At 43.7% G+C, this 27900-nt stretch overlaps 1 protein-coding gene across 4 annotated transcripts in view; it reads right to left on the bottom strand.

Moving 5' to 3' along the window:
* Nucleotides 1-27900, bottom strand: part of LOC125900837 (neuronal PAS domain-containing protein 3) — a 489872-nt gene that overhangs the window by 390968 nt on the left and 71004 nt on the right. Inside the window, exon 1 of one of the 4 annotated variants that reach the window (XM_049596088.1) lies at nucleotides 33-167. The exons of the other annotated variants lie outside the window; for them this stretch is intronic. Coding sequence (XP_049452045.1) covers nucleotides 33-91 — 59 coding nt within the window. The 5' untranslated portion in view covers nucleotides 92-167. Of the gene's footprint in view, nucleotides 1-32; nucleotides 168-27900 lie in introns of those variants that run through there. 4 annotated transcript variants of the gene reach the window in all.

Here is a 27900-nt window from a genome sequence, read left to right as displayed (position 1 = left end):
GCTAAGTTAGCTAACGTTAGTTAGCATCTTACCTTCGAGCAAACAAAGGATTTTTGTTGACCTTCGATGGATTCAGCACGAGTGAGATCATCTACACTGTTTAATTCACAGTCAGCGTCTCTTCTTGTTTGTAAAAGGAAAAAATACAACCTGTCCTCCAAACGTACAACACATGCTGTCAGACTCAGGTTCTCTATGAACACTATTTCAGAATTCCCCCCTGTTCTAGAAGCTTGGCAGGCCTCTGCACCTAGTTACGGTTGCTAACGTAGGATTCCAGGGGTTTAGCAAAGAGTCAACTATTACCTTACTATTCAGGTACACTGAGTTCTATGGAGGTTAAGTTAGAGAGGAAGTAGAAACAGGGAGATACAGATAAAATGGCTGCCCGGAGAGGAGCGTCTACGTGGTAAGTACTCGACAGGAGAGGTAGAAACAGAACTGTAACAAGTTCTCCTCAGTCAGAAATTTACATTTTGGAGAAATAGCCGAGAGAATCCCAAACTTCCTCACTTTAACCTCGCAACAGAAACTGGCAATCCTCCTCGGTGAAGGGACAACAGCTCCGTTGGCAACTAAACATGTATCTGTCTGCCACAACCTGAGGGACTAACAACTAATATGTACTCAATTGAATTAAAAAATCAAAAGCAGTGTACAATATCATATTGTATGGTTAAACAAAAATGGACTGCAGCAGTATGATATAAGCTAGAACCTGTATGCAACACCTGTTATATAACCAGTGGACTCTATTGATGTCTGCGTTGTGTTGATATGAAGAGACCCAGACCGTGGATATCTTTGAAGGCGGTCTCCATTTATTCCTGACAACTCTGACAGAGGATTTTGTTTTTACCTCTTGCTGTCAGTTACGACCATACCATACCAGACAAATTAACTGACACAGGAACAATTTGGCTGAAAAATGAACTTATACACAGCTAAACAGTGCTTAAACACGGAAATTACTACGACAGCAATGTGGCTTACCTCTCCCAGGGAGCACAACAGTAAAAGGGGAGAGGTAAGGCAGGAGACAGTCCTTTATAGGTGGGGTACCACCAAAGGTGAACGAAGGGGGACAGAAACTGAGTATCAAACGTTCCACATACTGCCTGTGGAGGCCTGAGCGTGTCAGGTAATAACAACTGAAACAAATTTTGTGTAATTATAATACTTATTACAAATATACATTTGACTTTATTACACATATTACTGCTGTATAATTGACCTTGTTACATACAGTTAAATTTACTTGTATTTATTTGTCCAACAAAATGCTTTGGTGATAATGTATCTTCATGCCAATTCTGTTCATGCCAGTAAAGCTCTTTGAATTGAACTGATTGATTTACTGGTTAAAAAGTGGATCTAGGATATTTTCCTACGAAGTTGGTGGAAACCAAAACAGAGCCAGAATAAAGGGTAAATATTAGACTTAGATGTATTTAGTGGCTAGAAATACAACTCAAAGTATACGCTACCTAGGCAACTAATTGCTTACACATTCACCATATCAGCTGTAACAGGTGATCATTTCAATTTTGTATCCAAGGCCCAGAAAATAAAAAATCATTAATATAACTCACTCTTTACATTAAGTAATCCTGTGGAGGTACTTTAATTTGTTAACAGTGGTTAAGGGATTAGATTTAATTACATGCTATCAAAATGCATTCTTACATCTGGATCACATCTGGGTAACAAATATTTTCAAAAAGCTTTTTGTTTGTCAGATTTCACATTTTTGATCTGTATGTTTTTTCAAAAATGTTTATTTTTGAAGTGTTGATTTGACCCTAAAATGGGAAGAAAGAGATACATTTTCAAATGTGTATAAGGATGGTCACAACCTGTGTGTGTCTGCTTACTTTTATATCAGTGTGTGTGAGTGTGTTACAGTGTGTATACTCCCCCCAGGCCCAATGGAACCTGATGGGCCGGGCTTGGTCTGGACATATATTCACAAATGATGCTCAGGTTCAGGTTGTGTTCGGCCTACTTGGCCTGGTGCTTAATGTTTTACTCCTTGATTAGTATCTACTTCCTCTCTTTGTCACTTTTTTGGGTTTGGCGTCAAAGTGCCAAGGAAATGGTGGTGGCAGTGTGGAAAGGGTCGTCTGCGTGTTTCCATAGCTGCACTGGACTGACGTATTGTCCGTACATTAACTGCGTCAGTCTCGGGTCGGGTTTGAACATAAGAAACAGAATGCCTGTCAGGTTCAGGTCAGGTTCGGTTCCTACTCTCTAGGACTTGTGTTGGATTTGAACAGAAATCTGTGGCCCGAGTCGCAGTCGTGTGTGTGTGTGTGTGTGTGTGTTTCCAGCCTTTGTGTCTGTGTTTGTGTTGTGAGTCTGAGTGTGAGCGTCAGACCACATGCAGGGCAATTATTCCTGAAAAGAATTACCGCAGGGGCATTTAGTTCCTCTTTCTCATTCCTCCACACACACACACACACACACACACACACACACACACACACACACATACACACCAGTTTTAAAGACACACAGACACACACTGACAAACAAACTCACACACACACACACACACACACAAAAATAAAGATACAAACACAAATTCCCAGACAAACTGCAGATTGCCTGCATACACAATCACACACATAGACAATAAATACAAATACACAATCTCTTTTAGAATATCACAGCCAGACTGACACTCTCTCTCTCTCACACACACACACACACACACACACACACACACACGTCTATGCAGGAAGACGGCGATGCGGCGGCGGCGCATCGAGGAAGCGTGGCCGATTGACATTAATATTTATGGGCTGCTTTGCAAAGAGAGAAACATTGATAAGCTGCAGTTTTGAATATTAACGCTGACTTTATTTAAAAAAATGCATTAAAGCAAAATATTCTGGTCAAATTAAAGAAAGAGAGAGACAGCGAGAGCGACGGAGGAGAGACGCCAGTGTGAGCGAGCTCCATTAACTGGAGGGAGAAGAGAAAGAGACAGGAAGTATAGCTGAAGATTTGTAAAGAATAAGGAAAGATTTATTTCCAAACAATGGTCTGTAAAGCGTCTGTCATGTCTGTGTGTTCTGTATGCAGCTAGAGTCAGAATGTGTTAGCCTAGCTTAGCATAAAGACTGAGGGGAAGCAGCTTGTCTGGCTCTGTCCACTTTTCAATATATAGTTCCTTTAACTGTTAGTAAACAGCTAACGAGTAGAGCTAGCTGCTAACAGCCACCACTGCAACTAACAAACTCCACAAATCCATTCAGCAGCTCCACCATCCACAGTCAGACACACACGATTGATTACAGCTCACAACTCGCACCATCGGCTGAAGCTGCTCCACAGTGAGTGTTTCTGCTGGCCAGTGAAACATCCTTGTGAAGACTATTTACTGGACTTTACCAGTATGTCACTCTTGCAAGCACGGCCACTCTCAGCTTTCAACGTCCGATAGTAGACTATGAACATTTTCGTCACATCTCGTCAACGAAAATGAGACAAAGATTTCATCTTAGTTTTTATTATTGTCTCATTTTCATTCTGGAAAAACGGTTGTTGAGGAAAACTTTTTATCATAGTTTTCATCAACAAAATTAACACTGCTACACTGTTATTAAAACAACTCGACTGACTTTTGGTTCAAAACAAAACAGCCATCTCCAGAGTGAAAGTCCAGAGTACCCTTCCCACACACACACACACACACACACACACGTATTTGTTGTTTCGGTATTCATGTGAGGACATGAGGTAAAATAAAAAGGCTAGAAAACCATATTTTAATTTGTCCAGATCAACATCAATTCTCACAGAACAGCTTGTATGTTATCCTACAAAAAAATGCGTGCACAACTGATTGCATGATATCGTATGAATTTGTGCCGCATGAATGGCTTTACATTTAGGAAAAGAAACATGGTTAGGACGTATCTTAAAATGACCCAAAGTAGAGCCCTGCGCGGGACTGTTTTCTTCATCCCGCTCCTGCCCGCTCCCGCTGAAATTCTGACCATTACCGCCCGTATCCGCAATGTGTATGTCCACTCCCGCAAAACTCTGAGAATTTATGCCCGCACAATAATAGAGATGCATTGATTTTGTGTCTTCTCCCGTCCCGCAGGAGAAAACACGTCATTTTATAGGCTATTAATAAAGAGATTCATGGGGTTGTTTGTTTCGTTTCCCTGGCCTGCATGTCTTTTGACACACTGGTCAGGAATAGCGCTCCTATTTCGTTGTTTTCATTTAGTTTTGAATGAAATAAAGGCTGTTTCATATTCTATTCTCCTCCTCTGTATTTATTTATTTTTCTACCTTTATATAATCACACAGTGATTGAGGTTAAGGTCTCTTTTCTAAGAGAGACCTGAATAAGAAACATTAATGAGATAAAGATAAAGCCTATGCTCAATAACACCGGCATCATCATGCCTCTTTATGTAATTAACAAATAGCAACAAGAGTAGGCTGTGAGTGGCTCAAATAACACTAATAAATAACATAAAATAAACAAAGTTAACGAATGAAACGAATAAATTTAACAAATGAATCACTTGGCCATAATATTGCTGTGGAGGAAGAGAATGTTGCTGACCGACTGCGGTCCCAATCCCGTGTGTCTCTCTTCCAAGATGCGCCCACAGACACCAAAGGCCCGCTCTGAAGGCGCACTGGATGCAGGGATACTGAAGATGAAACGTGCCAGCTTTGAGAGCGCTGGGAAGTAGAGGGCTCAGTGCGCCTTCAGACCTTGTTTGAGCTTCTTTTCCACATCATTTGTTAAGTCCATTCTGTCGCTATAGGCTACACCCTGATCCCGCAGTGTTTTTTTAGCCGCCCGTTCCCGCCCGCAGCAAAGTTCAAACCGCATGCTCCCGCAAGATTTGGGCGGGACCCAATCTCAATACAGCCCTCTAACCCAAAGTTCACATGCATCCAAACACACAACTCCAGGGAAAAGTCTTTCTGCGACCCATCCACCACCCCAACCTGCCTCCTTACAGACACTCAGTCCTGCTTCTCTTTATTTACTGCCATCAGATCATTGCTCCTGTGATCGCAGCCTTTCTAAGTACGTCCGTACAAGTACGGATTTGGGTGCACTGCTTTTCATAGGAACACATACAAAAGATTTGTGAGAACAGCCTGTCCAGATTGATATGAACATACAGAGACAATGGTCAAAATACCTGTTTGGATAGATGTATGCACCATAAAGCGCCTTCAAACATTCCCACAGTAGAACCCAAGAAGCAGTGTCTATGGTATATACACCACTTACAATGCAATTCAATCCCACTGTGCAATAACTTACATTTAATAGACTGAGAAGTGAAAGCTGTGCGATAGCTGTCTCTCAGTGATGATGCCAAATCATATTGATTAGTTAGTGTCCGAAATCTTAATTTACTGCTTGCTGTAGAATGAACTAATGAGGGCTTCTTACAAAGGGAAAAGTTTGGGTGAATGAGTGAGTGCATACTTTGTGCACAGAACCTCTCCCAGCAGGACAGATATAAAGATTTGCAACAGTGAAAGTCACTATACCTCTCCCTCTGTCAGCCATTAGAGCATTACACATATTATACTGTTCTCTGTACACCCAAACAAATGCACACACACACACACACACACACACACACACACACACACACGCAATGTCCTGAGTGCAGGATCAAGACGTTCTCTCTTGGCTGAGTGCCTGGATGAGACGAGGCTGAGAGGCAGCCACACACACAGACATATACACAAATTGCTCCATGACCTTGTCTGAATGCCGCACACTAAATACTGGCAGAAATAATAAGAGAGGAGAGGAGGGAGACACAAAGGGATGGAGGGAGAGGAGGGAGACACAAAGGGACGGAGGGAGAGGAGGGAGACACAGAGGGAGAGATGGAGGGAGAGGAGGGAGACACAGAGACGGAGAGGAGAGGAGAAATGAAAAACAGACACAGGAAAGACGACAGGTGAAGAGAGGCAAAGTAAAAGAGCAGGCAGAAGAATCTGAAGAAGAGGGTAAAGTACAAAGAAGAGGGGATTCAAGAAATGAGAGGAAGAAAGCGACGTTCAAGGCAAGAGAAATTAAAAACAAGAAAAGACAAGTGAAAGCGGGCAGAGGAAGAGAAAGACTAAGTGGTGTCGCAAAAAGAAATGAGATTGCAGAGAGGGGAAAGACAAGAACAGCAGAAAGAAAAGGAAACAGCAAATGATGAGATGGAGGAAGAGAATAAAAAAGACACACGAGAAGACAGGAAGAGGAAGAGGGAAAAAGTGAAAGAGTTAGGCGCTGATCACACAGAAAGCGTTTCAGCAGCTGGAGGCGGCTTTTTGTGATTGTTTTTAATGAGAATGAAGCTTTTTGCTCGCTGTTGTTGCATCGCGACGCACCTTGTGTTTCTGCACTCTGGGCGCCTGGAGCCCTCTGAACTCCTCGAGTTGAAAAAACTTCAACCCAAAGCAGAAAAGGCGCAACATCTCGTTTTTCGTCATCTTTTGTTGTGTCCAATGGGATGATCTGAGAGGTGGGCCTTGTGTGGTCGTCACAACAACAAGTTTACAGTTGGTAAACAATGGAGGAGAAACTGGTGGTAGTGGTTGCTGGATACCCAGAGCTATACGCCCTGACGATAGACAGCAGGTTGTCAAACTGCCCCTGAGTCATCCTAAAATCTGCCTGTAAACGTCCATGATGGAGGAGAAGCTCCTGGACCAACTGGTGGTACTCCCTATGATCCAGCCTCTTTTTTAGGATCTCATGTACCCACACAGAGCAACTACACACTGATTACTGCAGGATAAATAAAAATAAACAGTAGATTGATAACACAGGAAGGTTCAGGTCAGGAGGTGATGAGGTGGGGCCTCACATTTTGCAACCTGCAAAACACTTCCTGTCTGATCGGGGCCTAAAAGCTGGAGAAAGTGATGGAAAGACAAAATATAAAACTTAAAATGGGGATAGAAATAAAAGAAAGGAGGAGAAATTGAAGACAGAGGGAAAGCCACAGGACTAGTATGAAGACAAAAGGAAGTGAACGATGAAGAAATAACTGAAAAGAGGAAAGAGGAAGATAAAAGACAGACGGTCTGCTGCATCTCGACGTGTCTCTGAATCTGTTGACCGATACACATAAAAAGTCTTTATCAAAATTCCAGCTTGTATTTACACCTGAAGGCAAGTGTGTAACCTGCATCCATCAGAGGGGAATCGTGCGCTCCCAGCCTCTCTAACCTCCCCCCCTCTCCTCTTCTCCTCCCCACATCCTCCCCTCCTCCCCCGCCGGGCGATTACAGCGCTCACTTGTTGGGAGACGCCGGCTGTTGTGTGGTGAACAAGTCGCTCCTCTATCAGCGGCCCCCGTTGTCCGGAGCTGCCGCGCTGATTTTCATTAGCGATAGCGGCTCGCACAAATCAAAAAGTCGAGGCGCTCGGGGCGCCGCGACACGCTCCTTTAATTTCCTGTTGTGGGAAGACTGAAGGATTGTGGGGCAGCGGTGAGAAACAGGAAACACGATAAAGCCGCCACGTGGCCGCCTTTGGAGGTGGAGAGGGTGTGTGTGAGATGAGTGTGTGTTCACGTTCCTGTTGTGGATGTGTGTGTTTGTAAAGTGAATTAGTTTGTGTGTGTGTGTGACAGTAATCAGGTGACATCCGAGGTCAGAAACCTTCATAAGGAACCCGTGCAGCCATGATGGATCTCTGACCCGCCTGCTGTATGGTGCGTTTACCTCTGCTTCCATACTGCTCACAGCAGCATGTTACCATGGCAACCATGCTATGCACTATTAGCAGATGGAGGTGGTTCTGGGAATCATCATCATCAGGCATCTCTGAAAGCGCAGATTAATGTTTTAATAATGTGAAACTGTATCGATCCTCGCAGAGAAAATCTCCTTTTTTACTCTCGCTGATTTTCATTAAGAGCCTCCAGAGGACCATCGAGCTCCTGCTGCATCTGTCCTTAAAGTGACACACAGGTTAACAGGCCGGAGTGATGTGTGTGAGGATACATGAAGTCTCAATACTCAAGTCACACACACACACACACACACACACACACACACATTAAAGCCGTCCTCTGTCATGTTTTTTTTTAATTTAAGGCCATTTTTTAACCCAGACACAGCCTGTAAAATTCATCTAAATTCACCTGAAACAAAGTCAAACCCAAAGTTTGGTTATACATGGTCTCATTTGAAGGGTAACAATCTAAAGTTTTTTCCCCCTCAAGTGCTCCTGTCCTTGAGTAATATAAGTTTCAACACACTAAAATAAAAGTTTTTTTTTTTTTAAATCTTCACCTAAATATTTTCTTGAAAAAAGATGCAGAAGATGACAAGAACTGGGAGGTATTAGCTGGAAAACACAATGGGGCCACATCATGACACCTCAAAAATCCAAGGTAGATAACAATATCACAGGAAATTCACATTTTACGTTGGTTCTTCTGAGGTTGTATCCCGGCGCTTTTCAAAATAACAGGGTAAAACAATGAACTGAATGTGTAAATAAGACTCTTTTGAACGCCATTGACTACAAGATCCAGAAGCTTTGGGTGAGGGTGGCCAATCACTGGCCCTTAAAGTACCTCTAAACTACAGGAAATCTCAGTGATGTATTTTCATTCAGCTCAGGCCCTAGTTGGCCATCAAAGCCATAGCGACAGCACCAGAAGCTCCTATTGGCTAAAGTGAGGTGTCAATGGAAAGGTCAGGAGCTTGCCTCCATTTTGAGTTATGCCAGTTGGTTTGTTTACATGCAAAAGAGAGGACATTATGTAGAGGAATATGAAGGTTTGAAAGATGCAGCAGCAGTTTGTGGTTATCTGTGGACGATGTGTCTGGACTAAATGTTGTGCTGGATTTAGATCATCTAGACTATTGGCAGTACTGTATCTGAGAAGTAAAATGGGAGCTGCGTCAGCTGTGATTCTGTCTGGATAATATGGATCTTTGGATTATGACAACATCTCAAAGGTTTGACAGAAGCATTTACTGAGCCTGCTGTGGTGGTTGTATCTTGAAATGATTGGTATTATAGGCACGGCGAGGTGCATAGCATTCTAACAATATGTCATATGAGTAAACCACTTAAACAACAACAAATACCGCAGTTGTTTTTAAACAAAAAAAATCCCCTTAGGAGGGCCCACTGATGGGCCCTTGGATTTCTAGGTATTTATTTAAGTTCCATTCACAGTAAAATGATTTTTCTGGGTATATTTTTCAGGATCGGCGGCATGGTGGTGCAGCAGTTAGCTTTGTTGCCTCACAGGAAGAGGGCTCCTGGTTTGAACCCTGTGATGGGGGGCCCTTTTGTGTGGAGTTTGCATGTTCTCCCCGTGTCAGCATGGGTTTCCTCCAGGTGCTCCAGCTTCCTCCCACAGTCCAAAGACATGCAGGTTAATTGATAACTCTAAATTGTCCGTAGGGGTGAATGTGAGAGGCCGTTTACACGTACACGGTGATTTTGATAAACGGAGACATCTTCCTTCGTTTGTGCCCTTCGTTTACACGCAAACAGAGATTTCTCCTCTGAAAACAAGTCTTTCTAAAAACTCCACCCAGAGTGGAGATTTTGGAAAACTCCGGTTGCGCGTTTGCATATAAACTGAGATAAACGGAGATAAACGGAGTTATAGGCAGCCGACGTCACAGTATGCGCCGGAACTTGCGCCTGTGTCAAAAGTACGACCTATGTTGCTATGCTGACAATAGATACATGGAAGGCTTCAGCTTCTCGTTACACTGCCACCTACAGGTTTGGCGTGCTCTTGTGTATATATACACGAGTAAGTGTAAACAAAGATCTTTTTGAAAACGGAGACAGTGAAATGTCCGTTTATGAAAATAGCCGGCAACGTGTAAACGGCCTTTGAGTGTGAATGGTTGTCTGTCTCTATGTGTCAGCCCTGTGATAGTCTGGTGACCTGTCCAGGGTGCACCCTGCCTCTCACCCAGTGTCAGCTGGGATAGGCTCCACCCCCCACGGCCCTCAAGAGGATAGGCGGTTAAAATTCATACATACACACACGTACATTTGCACAAACACATGCAAAGACTGCAAAAACACACACAAACAAACACACACTTAAACACTACTCATGTGCTACACTAATTGTAAAATAGCCAGTGCCACTGTGAGTACCAGCAAACTGAAAATACCATCTTAATACCATGGTACTTCTTTGTGAGGAGCGGTAGAATGAAAGAGAGATAACGACCTGCTGCTCTTTCTGTAATGGTTTTTAATTTAACATGCTGTCCAGGGAGCAGAGCTGCCGGCAAAAACACTGCAGCTGTGATGTCACTGGATCTGAGTTTTAACTTAAAATTAATCAGAGAGAACAGAAGTACAGAAAAAGTTCAGCTGACTGCAGTTTAATTAGAATTTCCTATTCTACAAGTCTTTAACCTGCGAGATGTGCTGTGTTTGTGTTGTGTCCTCCAAACATAATAAATACATGAGAAGTTATAATACAGGCAGCACAACAGATCAAGCTGAGTCTTTTCAGGTGAGAGACGGTTTGTTAATTAAGGTCAACTTACAGAAACAGACAGTTTAACAACAGACAGCAGGAGCATTAAAGAGCAGAGAGAAACAAGCAGCGATGACTCTGATGCAAATGTGATGTAAATGAAGACGGTGCAGACACGTCCACCTGGGACTCATGGCGTCTGCAAATCTGACTTTCACCAGAAACCTTACAGAACGCTTTGATTTCCCAAAACCACCAGAGTGGCAGAGGTGGATTAGAAGATTTAAGTGTTTCAGACCTGTGTGAGTAATGTGAACAGTTCTTACAGTGATACCTGAGTACTTATAACGGACAGTGACCCTGACTGTGTTTCATGAGCTGGACTTCATTACAGTGGCTGCAGCACCTGAGTACAACATGTGTTGATGTAACTGGTATGGCCTTTTCACTTTATGCCACCATCTTAACCAGAACTTCCTAGGAGAAGAAATCTTGTATCTTAGGCCCTGTGTATATGTATCCAGATATTGTTGTAAACAGATATTTGCCTCTATATTTGGGCCTCTTGTCCACATGCAAATTGAGTTTTAAGTACATAAAACTGATATTTTTAAGGTGAAGATTTATCAGAACTCCAGTTTCCCTTTATGGACGTGTAAAACGCAGAGTTTGGAAAACAATGACGAAACCTTTTCAAATCCCGCATGGCTGTTGCTTTGTGTGATTAGCAAATGGAAACAGCAACAATGGCAAGCTACTACTGTAGTTTGCTAATGTTTTTGTTATCACTGCTTGGTCTGGTGACGACTTTACACTTAAACTCACCACTTCACAAATGAACAGAGACGTCTGCTGCACCCAGTGTTTTTGCCTAACCTCAGCATCCAGGGTTTAAAGTCCACTAGAGCCAATACACAGATACGCATAGACAGGACCTTCTTGGCAAAATAAAGGATAAATATATGACCACAGACGCCTATCAGATAGGGCTGCAACCATTCTCGAAACCCATCAGCTGTATTCGGCGTCTGACTTACGGCAGACGGTGATACAGCCTCTGGGGGCAGACGCCCGATTTTTTGGCATTCCGGTTTGAGGAGACGAATTTCCATTTCCGACTTCCGTTTATATATAAGTAAATATGCTGAACCATTGCGATGGATTCAGAGTTTGCAGTGACGCCAATTATGTTCCGCCTTGTTAGTTCACTGCACGGACCGTTTAACCTGGCAACAACTGCAGCTGGCTCAAACGTGATTGGTCAATATCACGCAGACTACAAACAGCTCTTCTTCCAGAGGCAAGATCTCCGGGGTTTGCCTACAGACTCTACATTCAATGAATGTAGAGTCTGTATATTAAGATTAGGCTGCAACTAACGATTATTTTCATTGTCAACTAATCTGTCGATTATTTCTTCGATTAGTCGACTAATCATTTTATCGAAAAATGTGTTAAAATGTCTGTCTCTCCCAAACCCCAAAATGATGTCATCTAATGTCTTGTTTCGTACTCACGCCAAAGGGTTTTAGTTCATTGTCATGGGAGAGTGTGTAAAGCTGCCAATATTTGGACGTAAGAAGTTGCAGTAAGAGTATTTTGGGGTACTTTATAGTACTTTTCTATGAAAAATGACTCAAACCAATTAGTCGACTATAATAGTCACCGATTATTTTAATAGTTGATTAGTCATCGATTAGTCGACTAATCGTTGGAGCCCTAATATCAGGCATGGTCAGACCAAGGAAGTTTTCCATAGCTCTAAGAACTGCCTTAAGGTTGTGTTGGCAGCGCAAGAACTAGGAACAATTGTAGTTCTTGGAACAATATTTTGAGGGACCTTTCTAGCTCCTGTTTCAGAGTACTTAATCTCCCGTGCTGGAGTGACCATGAGCAGTGCCGGCCCATGACATAGGCAGTATAGGCAAACACTGGGGACAACGTCATCCACAGGGGGCTCCATAAATGGGGGAAGGAAAAAAAACAAAACATTTATCATTGCTATTTTTTACTAATACTATTACTACTATTACTAAAAAATATGACATAAGGCCGCAACAGCATAATTTCACAGCGAAGCCTAATAAACAATAGAGAAGTTTTTGTGTAGAAGCACTTAAGTTATTAGACAATGCAGGTTGTAAATCTGTCACACCTGTATGTTTTCTGACTGTCTTTGCATGAGGAACTAAAAATTAGTAAAAACTTGTTAGCATATGTTGAGACGCCTCACTCGGAGCCAAAGTGTTGGACGGATCGATCCTCCTCAGGCTTTGCCACCAGCAACAACTAAACACAGCATGAACTGAGGATTCAGTTTAGCTAAAGAGCTACTGTAAAGTGTGTATGTATATACTGCACACACACACACACACACACACACACACACACACACTCAGATCCCAACATGTCCGCTGAGAGACATACAGAAAAACACGTTTAGCCAGTTTAATTTCAATCAATGTATAAATATGTGAGTGTAAAGACTGAAGCAACACACACACACACACACACACACACACACACACACACACACAACTCGAATCACCAGGACTATGCAGATGAGGCAGATGTAACAGTGCAGGAGGTGATTGTATCAGCATGTAAAATCCATTACACACACACACACACACACACACACACACAAACAGTCAATATAAATGTACCTGAAAACACACACAAAACTATGCAAATACACACACACACACACACACACAGTGAGCCAGATGTGGCAAGGTGTGTGTGTGTGTGTGTGTGTGTGTGTGTGTGTGTGTGTGTGTGTGTGTGAGTCTGTCAGGCTAAATCCAGGCTGTAATGGCCCATGCTAATGAAGCTAGCGTCAGGGCTAGCATGCCAAATCTGCTAGCAGACAGCGCCATTTGACTCCTCTAACTGGATTATGCAAATCAGACGCTCATCACAGCTCTGGGAGACGAGTGACACATAATTTATACCAGCGAAGAAGAGGAGCAGGCGAGGAAGGAGCGCTCACACACACACACACACACACAGAGACATGCCGATACACAGAGGAACACACAGCTATCTGTCACATTCAGACGCACACCTGGATGTGTGTGTGTTAACAAAGCCACGCACTTTCAGACAAATATATCAACACAAAACACATCCTGTAAATTATCCCTGATGAAAGAGAATGGAAAAAGAAGTGGAGAAGGTGAAGAAAAAGAGAAGAGAAGAAAGAAGAAGAAGAAGGAGGAAAGGAAAGAAAGTGAGTAAAGGAGCTAAATTATACGAGTAAAATTGGAAATCTAATGTGCTCCATTATGTCTGACCATCTTACCATCTCTTCTTCATCCCTTCTTTTTCTTCTCTTCTCTCTGCCTCTTTATTCCCAACACTTTCCCAAAGTTGTTCCTTCTCTCTGTCTTGTCCTTTCCTTTCCTCCTTCGCCCTAATCCCTCATCTCACTTTCTCTTTCCATCCCTCCTTCCTGAATCCTTTCATTTTCCTTCCTCTCCCTCTGTTGTCTTCCTTTTCCTGAATCCTTTCCCTCACTTCGGTCACTTCTCCTTTCCTTTAATTCCTTCCTTTCCTTCACTCCTCTAACCTTCCTCTCTTCCCCTCTTCCTTTCATTCCCTCGTTTCCTCTTCACCTTTTCTCATCCAGGGAATCAGATCTACTTTCCTAAATCTTTCCTTTTAGTTTCTCATCCTTCCATTCATCCCTCCTTCTCTCTTCCTAACGCCCGTCTTGTCATCCTTTTTTCTGCCCTTCCTTTCCTTACCTCCTTTGCCCTCATCCCTCATCTCACTTTCTCTTTCCATCCCTCCTCCCTGAATCCCTTCATTTTCTTTAATTTTTCTGCTTTTCCCACTCCTCTCTTGTCATCCTTTTCCTGAATCCTTTCCCTTCCTTTGCTCACTCATCCTCTCCTTTACTTCCTTCCTTTCCTTCCCTCCTTTACCTCTCCCTTTTTCCTCATGTCTTTCCCTTTCTCTCATTTCTTTTTTGCACTAAATCTCTCCTTTCCCTCTCTTCCTCTCTCCTCTTTTGTTTCCTCTCTTCCTTCTACCCTCTGGTTTCCTCTTTACCTTCAACTATCCAGTGAATCAACTTTCCTAAATCTGTCCTTTTAGTTTCTCATCCCTCCATTCATCCCCTCCTTGTCTCTTTCAGAAGTCCTGTTTCCTCTCCATCTCTCCATCCTTTCTTCTTCCTTTCCTTCCCTCCCTTTCTTTGTGGCCTTACTTTATCCTATCTCCTCTCCTGCGTTCCTATCCGATTCCCTTCTTTCCTTTCTCTTTCCTCATTTCCCTTTCTCCTTCGCCCTGATCGTTCCTCTCGTTTCCTCTCTATCATCCCCTCCTTCTCTCTTTCTAAAGCCCTGTTTTCTTCTCCATCTTTCCATCCTTTCTTCTTCCTTTCCCTCCACTTTTGAATCCCTTCCTCTCCTTCTGTCCTTACTTTATCCTCCCCGATTCCCCTCCTTTCCTTTCTCTTTCCTCATTTCCTCTTCTCCTTTGCCCAGATCCCTCCTCTAGTTTCCTCTGTTTCCTCTCCATCACCCCCTCCCTCCTCCTCTTCTTCCTGCACTGCTCTGTCACCCTCCTTCCTCTCCTCCCTCCCTCCCGCCTTCCTCTAACTCTTTAACACACTCGTCAAAGTTCGCTGTAATTCGTTACAAAATGAGTCAAAGCTGGTACAAAAGATGACAGGGAGCTGAAGGGAGGGGGGCACCCAAAGGTGGCAGGTGTAAGGGGGGGTTGTTGGTGAAGAAAACGAGAGAGGTAAAGGAGGAGGGGAGGAAGTTATGCTGGGAGGCAGAGTAGTAAATTGTTCCATTTTTGCAGGTAATCTAAATGCTAACTAGAGGCAACTTATCACCAGAATGGATTTCCGACCATCTGTTCAAATAACAGGGGATTTGTCCGGTGGCAAGCGCAAGAATGGGATGATGGCGGGAAGATTAGGCGACGGTGACGGCGACGCCGCGCTCCACGTCTCTACAGTCGCGGCTTCTGAGAGGAAAAAAAAAAACCTCAAAAAGAAAAGAGAGAGGGGGAAAAAAATGTATTTTGTGCAAACAAGAACAGATGACGCCCTTACAATTACACCTGTCAGGAGCTCCGCAAAGCAATCGATCTCTGAGGCAGCCGAGCGACGCTCCCTCTCTCTTTCTACTTCATAGCAAAATGATTTTCTCTCTTTTTTCTTCCTCCCCCCTCCCTCCATCTCCAACTCCCTCTCTCCATTCCCTCCCTTCGTTCTCAGCCTCTTTCCATCGCGCACTCTTCTTAAACAATTTGCAGGAGAAAATGTTTTCTTGATACGCGACAAGATGACGTCTCACTTTTCACTCTCTGCTGGAGTGAGGACAGAAGGGAGGAGGAGGAGGAGGAGGAGAGGAAGGAAGACACAGAGGGAGAGAGGAGGGGAAACAGAAAGAAACATGAAGTGGGACGTGGGCAGGAGAGGAAGGAAGGAAGGAAGGAGTGAGGAGACAAGAAGATGTCTCACTTTTCACTCTCTGCTGGAGTGAGGACAAAAGGGAGGAGGAAGGGAGGAAAGAAGGAAACAAGAAGAGGAACGTGGGCAGGGGAGGAAGGAAAGAAGGAGTGAGGAGATAAGGTAAGAGGAAAAGGAGAAAAGCAGAAGAGAAAGAGGGCGTAGATGAAGAGATGGAGGGAGAGAAGTTGGGGGGGGTTAGAGGAGAGGAGATGAAGGAATCGAGGGATGATGGAGAAGCAAAACCAGAGGACATGAAAAGAGACATGGAAAGCTGAGAGGAAAGTTGGAGGAGAAAAGAGAAACAGAAGAGGAAAGAAAAAGAAGAGCAGTGAAAAAGAAGGAAGGAAAGATGGAGGAAGGTAAAGATGAAGATATATAGAGAGGAAAAAGATTTGAAAGAAGAGGTTTAGAGGACAAGGAAGGAGACAAGACGAGACAAAAGCTGAGGACAGAGACGAGAAGAGGACAGAAGGAAAGGGGGGAGGGCAGATGAAAGAAAAGAGTAGAGGAGAGAAAAGAGGAGACAAAGGGGGGAGGACAAAAGATGACAGAAGGAAAAACTGAATCAGAGACAAAATGAGAGTCAAAGAAAAGGGACAAGAGACAGAGGAAGGGAGGAAAAGGAAAGAGTAGAGGAGATGTAGATGGAAGTTGAGGACAGAGGAGAGAAGAGGACAAAAGGAAAGAGGGGAGAGGAGGAAAAGGGAGGGCAGAGTAAAGGAAAGAGTAGAGTAGAGGAAACGAAAAGACAGACAAAAGAGAGGAGAATGAGGTCGAGAAGACAGAAGGAAAGAGGGCAGGGCGGGGTAAAGGAATAAGAGGAGAGGAAAGATGGAAAGAGGACAGAAGATAGGGATGGGGAGGGGGCGGAAGACACAAGACGGAGACAAGATAAGGACAAGAGACAAGGACAGAGAAAGGGAGGAAAAAGTGGAGGAAAGAGGAGGGAAGAGGACAGAAGGAAAGAGGGGAGAGGAGGAAATGAAAGGACAGACAAAAGGAGGGCAGGAGAGAAAGGGTCAGAGGGGAGGAGAGGGGAGGGAGATAAAGATGAAGATATATAGAAAGGAAAAAGAGATTTGACAGATGTTTAGAGGAAAGGAAATAGAGGAGAGGAGGATAAGGGAGGGAAGAGTAAAGAAAAGAGTGGAGGGGAGGAAAGATGGAAAGAGGAAAGGAGAGGAAGGAAGGAGACAAGGACACAGGAGGGGAGAGAAAAGGAAAAGCCTAGATGACAGAGGACAGAGGAGAGTAGAGGACAGAAGGAAAGAGGGGTGAGGAGATAAAGGAGATAGGAGGAGAGAAGGACAAATGAGGGGAGAGAATAGTAGAGAAGGAAACTGGAGAGGAGAGGAAAGGTAGAAGGAAACAAGAAGAAACAGGAGGATTCAGGAGAGAAGGCCGAGGAGTTCAGGAGGGAGGAAGAAGGTGAGGAAGAGGGATGAGGAGAGGAAAGAGTAGAGCAGAGGAGATGAAAGTTGAGGATAGAGGAGAGGAGAGGACAGAAGGAAAGAAGGGAGAGGAGATGAGAGAAGGACAGAGGAGTGGACAGAATAGACAAGGATATAGGAGAGGAAAGGAAAGGTGGAAGGAAACAAGTATAAACAGAAGAGTCTGGGGAGAGGAGGTCGAGGAGTTCAGGAGGGAGGAAGAAGGTGAGGGAGAGGAAGAGGAGAGGAGAGAAGGAGGGTGAGGAGTTGAGTCTCCAGTAAAAAGAGAAGTAGAGACAAAGATGTTGAGGAAGAAGTGAGAGAGCGGAAGAGTAATTAATGGAGAGAGACAATGAATGAAAGAGGGACAGGGAGAGAGGGATGAAGGGGGAAGAATAGTGGGGTGACAGAGCGTGCAGTTTACTGGCCCAGGAAGTGTTCTCAGGCTGCGGGCCAATCGGCTTGGCTCGTTCCCCCAGTGTCACTAACAGCCCATTGGCTGATGAAAGCCGGCCTTTATTCGCCGTTTCAATCGACGCCTCACACCATCAAAGAAGAGCCGTTTATCTTTCCCTTCCATCGCCCACACACACTACTTCCCCCTCTTTCTATCCCTCTCCCAGACTCTCAATCCATCTCTCCTCTCTCCCTCTTTCTCTCTCTACATTTACAATTTGTCTCTCTGTCTCCAAAAATGCCTCCACACAAAGGACGAGGACAAATAAAACCTCCAGGTTCAGACAAACTGAATCTAATTCCTCCTGGGTTTCTCTTCGTCCTCAAAACACTGGGGGCGAGTGTCGACAGAGGATTTCCACCTTAAAACAAGACTTGGTTTTACTTCACCAAAAGCCCACAGTCCACATATCAGAGATTATACTTCATGAATTTCCCCTGACACTGAAGGACAAATACCACCTTAACAGCAGGTCACTAACACACACTGACTACAAACAACATCCCCCTTCACACTACAGGCTGTTCTCACAAACCGTTCGGACGTTTTCCTAAAGTAATGCACCGAAATTCGTACATATCCCACATAATTCAACAGACTGCAATCCTATGACGAATGCGCTAATGGCAGAAAACGAGGAAGCAGTCCTGAGCAATTGGTGGCAGGTTGAGGTGGTGGATGGGTCACAAAAAACAAACCTTTGCCCAGGACTTTCCCCTGGAGTCGTATGTTCAGATCTTTGAGTCAATTCAGGGTACGTCCTCATTATGTTTCTTTTCCTAAACCTAACCTCTGTAACTTTACATTAGGTACATAACGTGATCCATGGGGTGCCATTTTGTAGGATATCATATGAACCACTGTTTGAGGATATGATGACCTCAACGTAGGCTTTGCTGATCCTTAAGAAAGACCATCAGTAGTTCACTGTAAGTATAAGGGGCCGTACACATGCCTTGTCTTTGACCACCTGGAACCCGCTAGGTCAGCACTGGGTGCTACTTTTGCGCCTTTTCTGTGCCAGCTTTCAAGAACACGGCAGCAGGTCGTGTCTAAGGTCACTAAGTTACCTTCACAAGCACTGTATCATCGTCTATTTACCTGAAATCCTGAGTGCAGAGCTGATATTCTTCCAGGAGCTGTTTGGCCTATCGTCCGTGGGACAGATGTAAAGCTCTGGGTAGCCCTGCACTAACATGATCAACGTCTCCGTGTTTATCAGACTGAATATTTACAGAAGGAGGGCAAGATATCTGTCAGCTGTGATTGGTTGTTCCTCATCACATGACATGGGGTGCCCCATGCTGTGTTCCAAAAGTTGAACTCGGTGTATTTGCAGGCGCAACCGTCATGCCCTAAAAAATTGGTCATGCCACAATGACATCGCTTTGGCATTTGAGTATGCCTGCTGCGTGTCTACATTGAAAACAATTCATTTGAGGGTGCAAAAAACACAGCACATGTACAGCTCCTAAAACTGGAAAAGCACATATCCCCTTCGTTGTAAGCCCTACTTATCCCCCACCTACAATGCAGTCTTGGGATCCCCCCCCAGACGACTTCACACCCATTCACCTCTGGTCCCACCTGACCCTGACGACTCACATGGTGGCTAGGTGGGTCAACGACTCACATTGTGACCTTAACGACTCTGAAACTAAGAGCTCACGTGACCCCTACGACTCTGCAAGGGCTCCCACCCACACAGGGTTTATAGTCTGCAACTTCGTACAAGTCATTTAGAACTGAAGAAGCTTCTTGGATGAGAGGCGAAACATCTTCAAGAAACGCAAGCAAGTCCAGTTGCCTACGATGCAGCACTTACAATTACCATGACCTGGATGACTGAGAATCCTCACCGACCACATATCCCCTTGTGCAAATGGATAAATTCAGAGGCGCCAAATTCACCTTAACAAAGCAAAATGTACTTTTCTAAAGGTGTTTTTCTCTTTTATCAAACAGTCAAACGTCACCTCAACAGCAGGTCTGTAACACCAGCCTTTGTTCAGATTTACAACAGACTAATGTGGGGACAGCTGTGGCTCAGAAGGTAGAGCAGGTCATCCACTAATCAAACAACTGGCGATCTCTGGCCCCTCCAGTCTACATGTCGAAGTGAACAAAACTGGAATATACTTCACAAAAGTATGTGGATTAATCCGCCGTTAAATGAAGTCCCCAACAAATGCCCCACTTGATCCTGTTTGAGTAACAGTTTTTAAAGATTTACGTCTTCAGTAGGAACAAATGGGCTGAGAGCCACAGACAGGAAGTCAGGAAGTACCGAGACGGAGTAACACCTTGCTTGTTTACGTCTTTTCACAGAAGTTGTAGACAGTAATAGAAATACAGAATATAACAGTATCCTTAAAAACAAAACAAGGTTGCAGATTTTTGTCACTCATGTGAACAGGAACAAAAAATAGTCTAAAAACTAAACACATCTGTTTATTATTACTGAGATTCATGCACCCATTCTCATCCTGTGTGGGAAGTCAATAATATTTCCCCTCTGATTCATTTAACCCAGTATCACCACAGCCTCTCTGGATGATGGACTGGTGTGAAGTACTGCAGTATTTCTGTGCAGTGATCGAGCTGTTTCCGTCTTTCTTCTCTCTAATGTGCATCATTACTCAGCGCAGCACCGGCTGGAAGACGGACGCTCTCTGTATTCACCTGTTTACCCACGACACTGAACCGCTTTACAACTCGCTGCATGAACACATGAATCAAGTAATTCTCCTCCTCTAAACTCCGCCTCCATCGGTCCAGTGTCTAGTGTTTGAGAGCACATGTGTGAACGGGGCATGGTGTATTGGATTAATGTGAGAGTTACAGAGAAGCATGATGTTGCAGCTGAATATGTTTTGAGACATCTCTGCCGTCTCATCGTGGCTGCCGCATCAAGTGCAACTACATGTGGTGATAGAATTCAGTGCACTGGTCCGGTCCGATGTTTGGATTAATATAAAACCAGTCTGAACAGTTTTACACTGGCTAAACCCTACTCACTGTGCACAAATAATGGAGCCTTTAAGGTCCCAAAATATCAGGAATTTTTCATCATTTGCACCCAAGAAAATTTTTTGTACAGTTATTAGCCTATGCAAAAACACAGTAAAAGTAAAAGCAAGTAAAAGTACAATATTTCCCCCCAAGATGTCATGGAGGAGAGCTGTACAGGAGATAAAATAGAAATACCGTAAAACTTCTATCAATAGCCCAGGCTATTATTTGAATAAATCACTGAAATCAACAGGCCCATATTTGGGACAGGCCTTTAATTCCTTTCACACAAAACTGTTGCTCAGTAAAGATGGGAAACCTGATCAAATTGTTTACTTAAACCAGTGTGAATATTACTTGTATAAAAATTTGGCTTCTGATAATATATTAATTCTGATTCATTCACTTGATCAGAGCATCACAAAGAGTTACGGTACTCAAGGATGATGGCACAACACTTCTTTATCCTGTTAAAACAATCGTCACAACTTGGATTCATTTTTATGAAAAACCCTTTTGATTCTTTTGATCTGAGGACCCTTATGGACTAAAGGAATATGATTAACTTACAGGGTAATCAAGGAATGGACACATAATTTAAGGTAGCAAACAAACCGGCTTTATACATCCGAACAACTTCTGTAAAAAAGACAAAAACTGCTTGGCAGCCAGACCAGGCTTCTAATTGAGACAGGCCTTTATTTCACAAAATATGTGGCCACACCGGGCTAGCGAGAGGGACGGAGCGTTTAATTGGGACTAGGCTTTTAGCTGAAGTTTTGCTGAGTAAAATACAAGTACTTCTAAACTGTACTTTAGTACAGTACTAGAGTAATGTACTTAGTTACTTTACAGCACTGACTGTAGCTGCAGTGTTGATGTGTAACTGACGTCTTTGAGTCCCGTCAGTTTCATGTGATGATACGTTAACGTCACACCGAACTCTTTGGATTTCTGAATTTAGTTTTCTGAATGTTAAGAGGTGAAGAGATGAAGGAAAGCCAACAGGAGTGAAGCAGTTTTCAGTGTGTGTGTGTTTGTGTGTGTGTGTGTGTGTGTGTGTGTGAGTTTCTTAATCTAATAGCATACAGAGGAAATAGAGCAGAGCTGGACATCCTTGACACACACTGACTCAATACCAAGACCTAACACTTTATCATCTGCAGTACCTGGACATGCTGTCTGTGACTGTGACTCCGGTGTGTGTGTGTGTGTGTGTGTGTGTGTGTGTGTGTGTGTGTGTGTGGCCCTGGGCGCTGTGAGGATGGGCAGTAGTTATTAACCTGCTGCCCAATTTCTGTCACGGCTGCTTTGTGGCTGCGAGCAGAGAAGTTGAGTGTATGTGTGCGAGTATGTGTGTGTGTGTCAACTGTGGAGGGACTCTTCCTCAGTGAAGTTATTACCAGCGCCCCACTCTAACAAATGACTGAATGAATACCACTAAAGGAAATGTGTGTGTGTGTTTGTGTGTATTTGCACAAAACACATGGTGACACTGTGCCATTAAAGTAGATTTATGTAAGTGATTATAAGTCTATGAATGTAACAGATGGTCGAGTGTTCTCACTGTGTATATATTCACATATATATGTAGAGTGTTTCTATATGCATACATGCAGATATAGATAAATAAATAAATAACTGACAGGGATAAAGGAGCCCCGCGCCAACCCTAACTGCTAACAGAGCATGAATCATCACTACTGTTGCTATGGTTACCTGTGCTTTAACATACCTTGAGCACTGATTTTGAACGGTGGTCAAACTGTATGTCTGAGGTGTCCATGTATGTGACCGTGAATCATTATGTTGTTTAAGTATGAACTTGTTGCCTTCACCATTTTGTCACATCTGTAACCAGATGGAAGTGAAGTGGAAGTGACCACCCTGAGACGGCGCATCATCTCTAGTCAACAACTCTCTGTACTTCTGATCTGTGACGTTGACAGGAAGTGACCGCCATGAGACGGTGTATCATCTCTAGTCAACGACTCTCTGTGCTTCTGATCTGTGACGTTGACAGGAAGTGACCACCATGAGACGGCGCATCATCTCTAGTCAACGACTCTCTGTGCTTCTGATCTGTAACGTCGACAGGAAGTGACCACCATGAGACGGCGTATCATCTCTAGTCAACGACTCTCCGTGCTTCTGATCTGTAACGTCGACAGGAAGTGACCACCATGAGACGGCGCATCATCTCTAGTCAACGACTCTCCGTGCTTCTGATCTGTAACGTGGACAGGAAGTGACCACCATGAGACGGCGTATCATCTCTAGTCAACGACTCTCTGTGCTTCTGATCTGTAACGCTGACAGGAAGTGACCACCATGAGACGGCGTATCATCTCTAGTCAACAACTCTCTGTGCTTCTGATCTATAACGTCGACAGGAAGTGACCACCATGAGACGGCGTATCATCTCTAGACAACAACTCTCTGTGCTTCTGATCTGTAACGTCGACAGGAAGTGACCGCCATGAGACGGCGTATCATCTCTAGACAACAACTCTCTGTGCTTCTGATCTGTAACGTCGACAGGAAGTGACCGCCATGAGACGGCGTATCATCTCTAGTCAACTAGTCTAGTCTAGTCTTCACCATTTCTGTGTCCAGGATCTTTTGGGTGGGTCTGAAATCACAGCTTGATGGCACACTGGAGCTAAACTTAACCTAACCCTTCTCTACTGTATAAAAACTATGTTACTACTGATGTTAAAGTGAGCATCAGTGACGTTTCGTCCACCCTCTTAGTTCTTTCTGTTGAATATATATATGAATATCTGCCATGATCATAAATGCACGTCCCTAACATATCCTTCAGTCTGTCAGCTCAAAATCGGCTACCCGGCCCACCAGCAGTTACTGCTCACTGCTGTAGCTGCTTTGCTGTATGCTAACGTTATGCTAACTGAATGAGATGCTATCACCATGCAGAGACTCTCGTTCTTCAGTTTGGAGGGTGTGTGCTGCTCTACCATAGACTTTGTTCTCTACTGGGTTCGCTGCTAATGAGAGTCTGTCGCTGCTGAGTGGCATTCGTTCTTTGGCTCAGAAGTGTGTGTGCTGTGCCACTGGAGGCCTTTGTGTGCTGCTGCGTTAGCTGCCAATGGGGGTCTCAATGCATTGCGCTCAGTCTTTGTCTTCAGGGGGGTAGAACCAAATAATAGTGCCATCTATTGGCACTGTAGGGCGGAGTCAAAAGTTTCACCCAACTACAAACGAGGCAACGGTGGAGGAGGTTGTAATATTGTACCTTTAAACAGAGGCAGCGTTGCAGATAGCGGTGATTTGTGCAGCCATTATATACATCCAGACATGTTGACAGAGAATTCTTTTCACTATTCTCACTACAAATTACTTTAGATGATGTTCTGCACCAACCAGTGGTAGTCTATGAAATAATGTTTAAAAATATAAGCATGCATGTATGCATAATTATGCATGTAATTCTAACTCTTTGATGAAGTGACATTACAGCTCATTAACAAAGCTCATTAGCTCCTCACGTAACATCAGGGTCGAAAAGCTTCTGACCACCCTCCACTCAGGACGACTTTGCAAGTACGAACTCAGACTGCAGCACGGGACTGTTTCTGACACCACTCTGCAGGATAAAACATGTTGCAGTATTTGATCTTCAATCTCCCACCAACCCCCCGAGGAGCAGAAAAAATATTTATCTGAAGATTATTTCAAAACTCTAGGGAGCCATCTGAGAAGGAGGGGGGAGAAATGGAAAAGAGAAAATCCTCCTCTGACATGTATCATTCAGTGTCTCTAAATTATGAGAATCCAGCCCTGTAAAAATATTATTATGGTGTCCACGGAGGACGAGCTCTCTCCTGTCCTTGAAAAAGCAGCAATATTAGTTTTGATTTGCTGCTATCAATCACTCTGAAAGAAAAGCTGTCACAGTTTTTCAAACTGACAGAGATGAAACTCAGCGATCCAAATGCAGATCGCAGACAAGAAAAAAAGTTAAAGACTGTCAGCGTTATAAAGATTTTATCCCCAGCGCCTTTGTTGAGTTTAGTCACACGAACGCTGCCGATATATCAGTCTGGCTATGAGCAAAACTGTGTGTGTGAGTGTGTGTGAGTGTGTGTTTTGATGCTCCCATAACCATTACTTGCCACAATGGAGCAGAAAGGCTGCCGGTTTATCTTCTGATCAATGCTGCGAGCTGTCAAACACACACACACACACACACATTTATACTCTTACCCCCTCTCGTTCGCCCCACGCGCACTCTCTAACACTCTCTCTGTCTGCTGAAACACACACACACAATTTTACTGAGACCCCTGCAGTGAAAAATGTAGTCATGTGGATTGCGTTTGTGTGTGTTTTCCCCCCTCAAACAGACTGTCAGGCTGTCAGGCTGAAACGTTCTGACAGGCTCGGCTGGAGGAAACTCGGTGGCGTCATGGAGACCAGCGAGAGATTAAACTGCATAACAAATGTCCATTTACACTCCAAAGCCTCCAGTTAACGTTCACTTCATCTCAACTGATGTTCGACACCCGAGACCTCGATTGCTTCAACGCTCATTAACATCTGAATTATGATTTCTATGTCTTTATTGTTAGGGTGCGCTGACCTTTGACCTGCTCAGCATTGGTTGGTGGAATATTATGGTGTAAGCTATGAAATGTAAGTTCAAGTAGAATCTCAGGTCTTGATACAGCCCCTGGTCCAGCCTGAAGTCCTTGATGGTGAGTCGGGTTTCAGCTTGATTGCTAAAAATTCAAAAGAGTTCTTCAATTAATTCTTCCAAATTCATTCTCTACCTCTCTAGTTAAGTCTTAAATTCTTGAGGTCAAGTCTCTAGACCTTTAAGAAAAATCCAGTCCCAAGAGAATCAAGAAAAGTTCAAGTCGAAGCTCAAGTCTTGTTAAAGTCTCTCGAGTCCTTAAAGACTTAAAAGCAAGTATCAAGCCATACACAAAAAGTCAAGAATAAGTCTTAAGTCTTGCTCTTGGACTGTATAAAATAATGGATGTAGCTAACATCACGTTCAAGGACTCCCACTGTGAAGCCTTGAGTCTGGGATTCCTTGGGTTTTTTGCAGCGAGAAGTGACCATGTTTGAACGAGAAGGTGGAGCTGTAGCAACACCTTTAATCGAGCGTCCCAGCCCTTAAATATGCGTAACTTTAAGCGTTAATAAACGTAAACTAGTAAGTTATATAAAAATTCACCCCCCTAAAGTTCTCATGAATGTTCAATTAGCAATAGAGACCCAAACTGTTTTTGTACCAAGCTGTAAACATGTTTATTTCTGCTGATAAGGTGGACATTTTCACATGGGGGTCTATGGGCATTAACTCGCTCTGGGAGCCAACTTCAAGTGGCCATTAGAGGAACTGCAATTTTTGGCACTTCAGTGCTGGCTTTATTTTACAGCCCGGAAGTTGCCACTTGGTCCTGCCAAAGAAAGTCTTCAGTCAACATCCTAGAAGAGTCCAAATCAGGTTGTTAAAGTAAGCTATCAGCATTTTAGGGTAAGTCAAGTCTCGAGTCAATCAAGAAGAAACCAAGTCAAGCCTCAAAGTTTGTCAAAGCACATCACAAGTGGCAGAAAAGATCATGTTTACACCTAAAATACCCAGTGTGTGGGGCAATATCCTGGAAAGAAAAGCAGCGATGTCTCAGTAAAAGACAAATGGCTTTCCATGCCTAAAAAGCTGCTGGAAGGAGTGGCAGGTTTCTAAAAATCACTCGTTTGGTAGCCAAAAAGCTGCTGTAAACACAGGAATGACTCTCTACACCACAACCAGTTTTTTTGTTTGTTGGTTTCGAACAGTGGCCTGCAGCTTGGCAGGCGTCTCACCTAAGTCTCACTCCATCCACCACGGTCTGAATCCATGAAAGGTACGAATAGAACATATCTGGTTTGCAGAAACAAACAATGCCAACATTTCATTTTCTTCTTGCTACTGGGCCGCAAAGCACACTGGACAACCAATCAAATCTGTTAAAAGAATGTGTTAACCACATCTCCTCAGTAGCATAAAAGTTTCTGACCCTTCCTTGCTCCAGGTTGCTCTAAGACTCGTGCATATCCCATGCATTTTGAAAGGCTGCCATCACGTGAACAATGCGCTGGGACAAGTAAACAAGGAAGCAGACCAGAGCAGACTTGTAAGGAGGGAAGTTGGGGTAATGGATGGGTCACAAAAATGCACACTTTACCTTGGTACTTTGCCCTGGAGATGTGTGTTTGGAACTGTGTTAACTTTTGGACATTTTAAGGCATATTGTCACCATGTCTCTTTATCGTAACCTAACCTCTGTAACTGTGCACTAATTACTTACGTGTACATCAAGGAAGTAACATCATTCACAGGGTGCAAATTCGTAGGATATCATACAAACTGTTGTGTCTGCATTTTCATAGGGGGATTCTTCAACCATGTTGAGTTGTTTATGTTGCTACCAACAATGTTTTGGCTAACTTAGGTGTTTTCTTAGAGTACTCACAGAATGTTTGTGAATATGGCCTCTGGTCTCTGACTTGTGAGAGACACAAAGCCCTGAGGTATTGTCAGTATTTCAATTTCTCCTTGTAAAGGTGGAAGCAAACTGTTGCCTTTATGCGCATCCAGTAGACAGAGACACATGATCTTCCCATTGGAGTTGTGTTTGTGTCCACCTAGGTCAAACATTCTCTCTCTACATATCTCTGGATACACCTCCACCAACTCCTGAGAAAAACATCCATGTCTTCAGTTCTATTATTTCCACAAATGTGCTCAAACACAACAGAAATGTGCCGAAGGACTCAGAGGAGAGCCTCAGCTCACAGAGTGACTTTCAGTAAAACTCAACTATGCAACTAAGAAAATGTCAAAACAGTTGATATATAAATGTTTTCCTAAAGTGGTGGGAGCACGTTCAACGTCGGGATGAGAGACGCCGTCCTGAAACTAGGACATCCTCTGCCACCAGAGAGGCTTCAAACGGCTGCTCACACACACACTTTGACAGTTAGCTCTCTACATCTGTTCAAAACTGCTACTCACACACACACACACAGATACACAGGTTG

The sequence above is a fragment of the Epinephelus fuscoguttatus genome, linkage group LG14, assembly GCF_011397635.1.
Source record: "Epinephelus fuscoguttatus linkage group LG14, E.fuscoguttatus.final_Chr_v1".
NCBI classification, from domain to species: domain Eukaryota; kingdom Metazoa; phylum Chordata; class Actinopteri; order Perciformes; family Serranidae; genus Epinephelus; species Epinephelus fuscoguttatus.
Note: the sequence above shows the minus strand (reverse complement) of the source record. Positions and strands in the feature narration are given on the sequence as shown.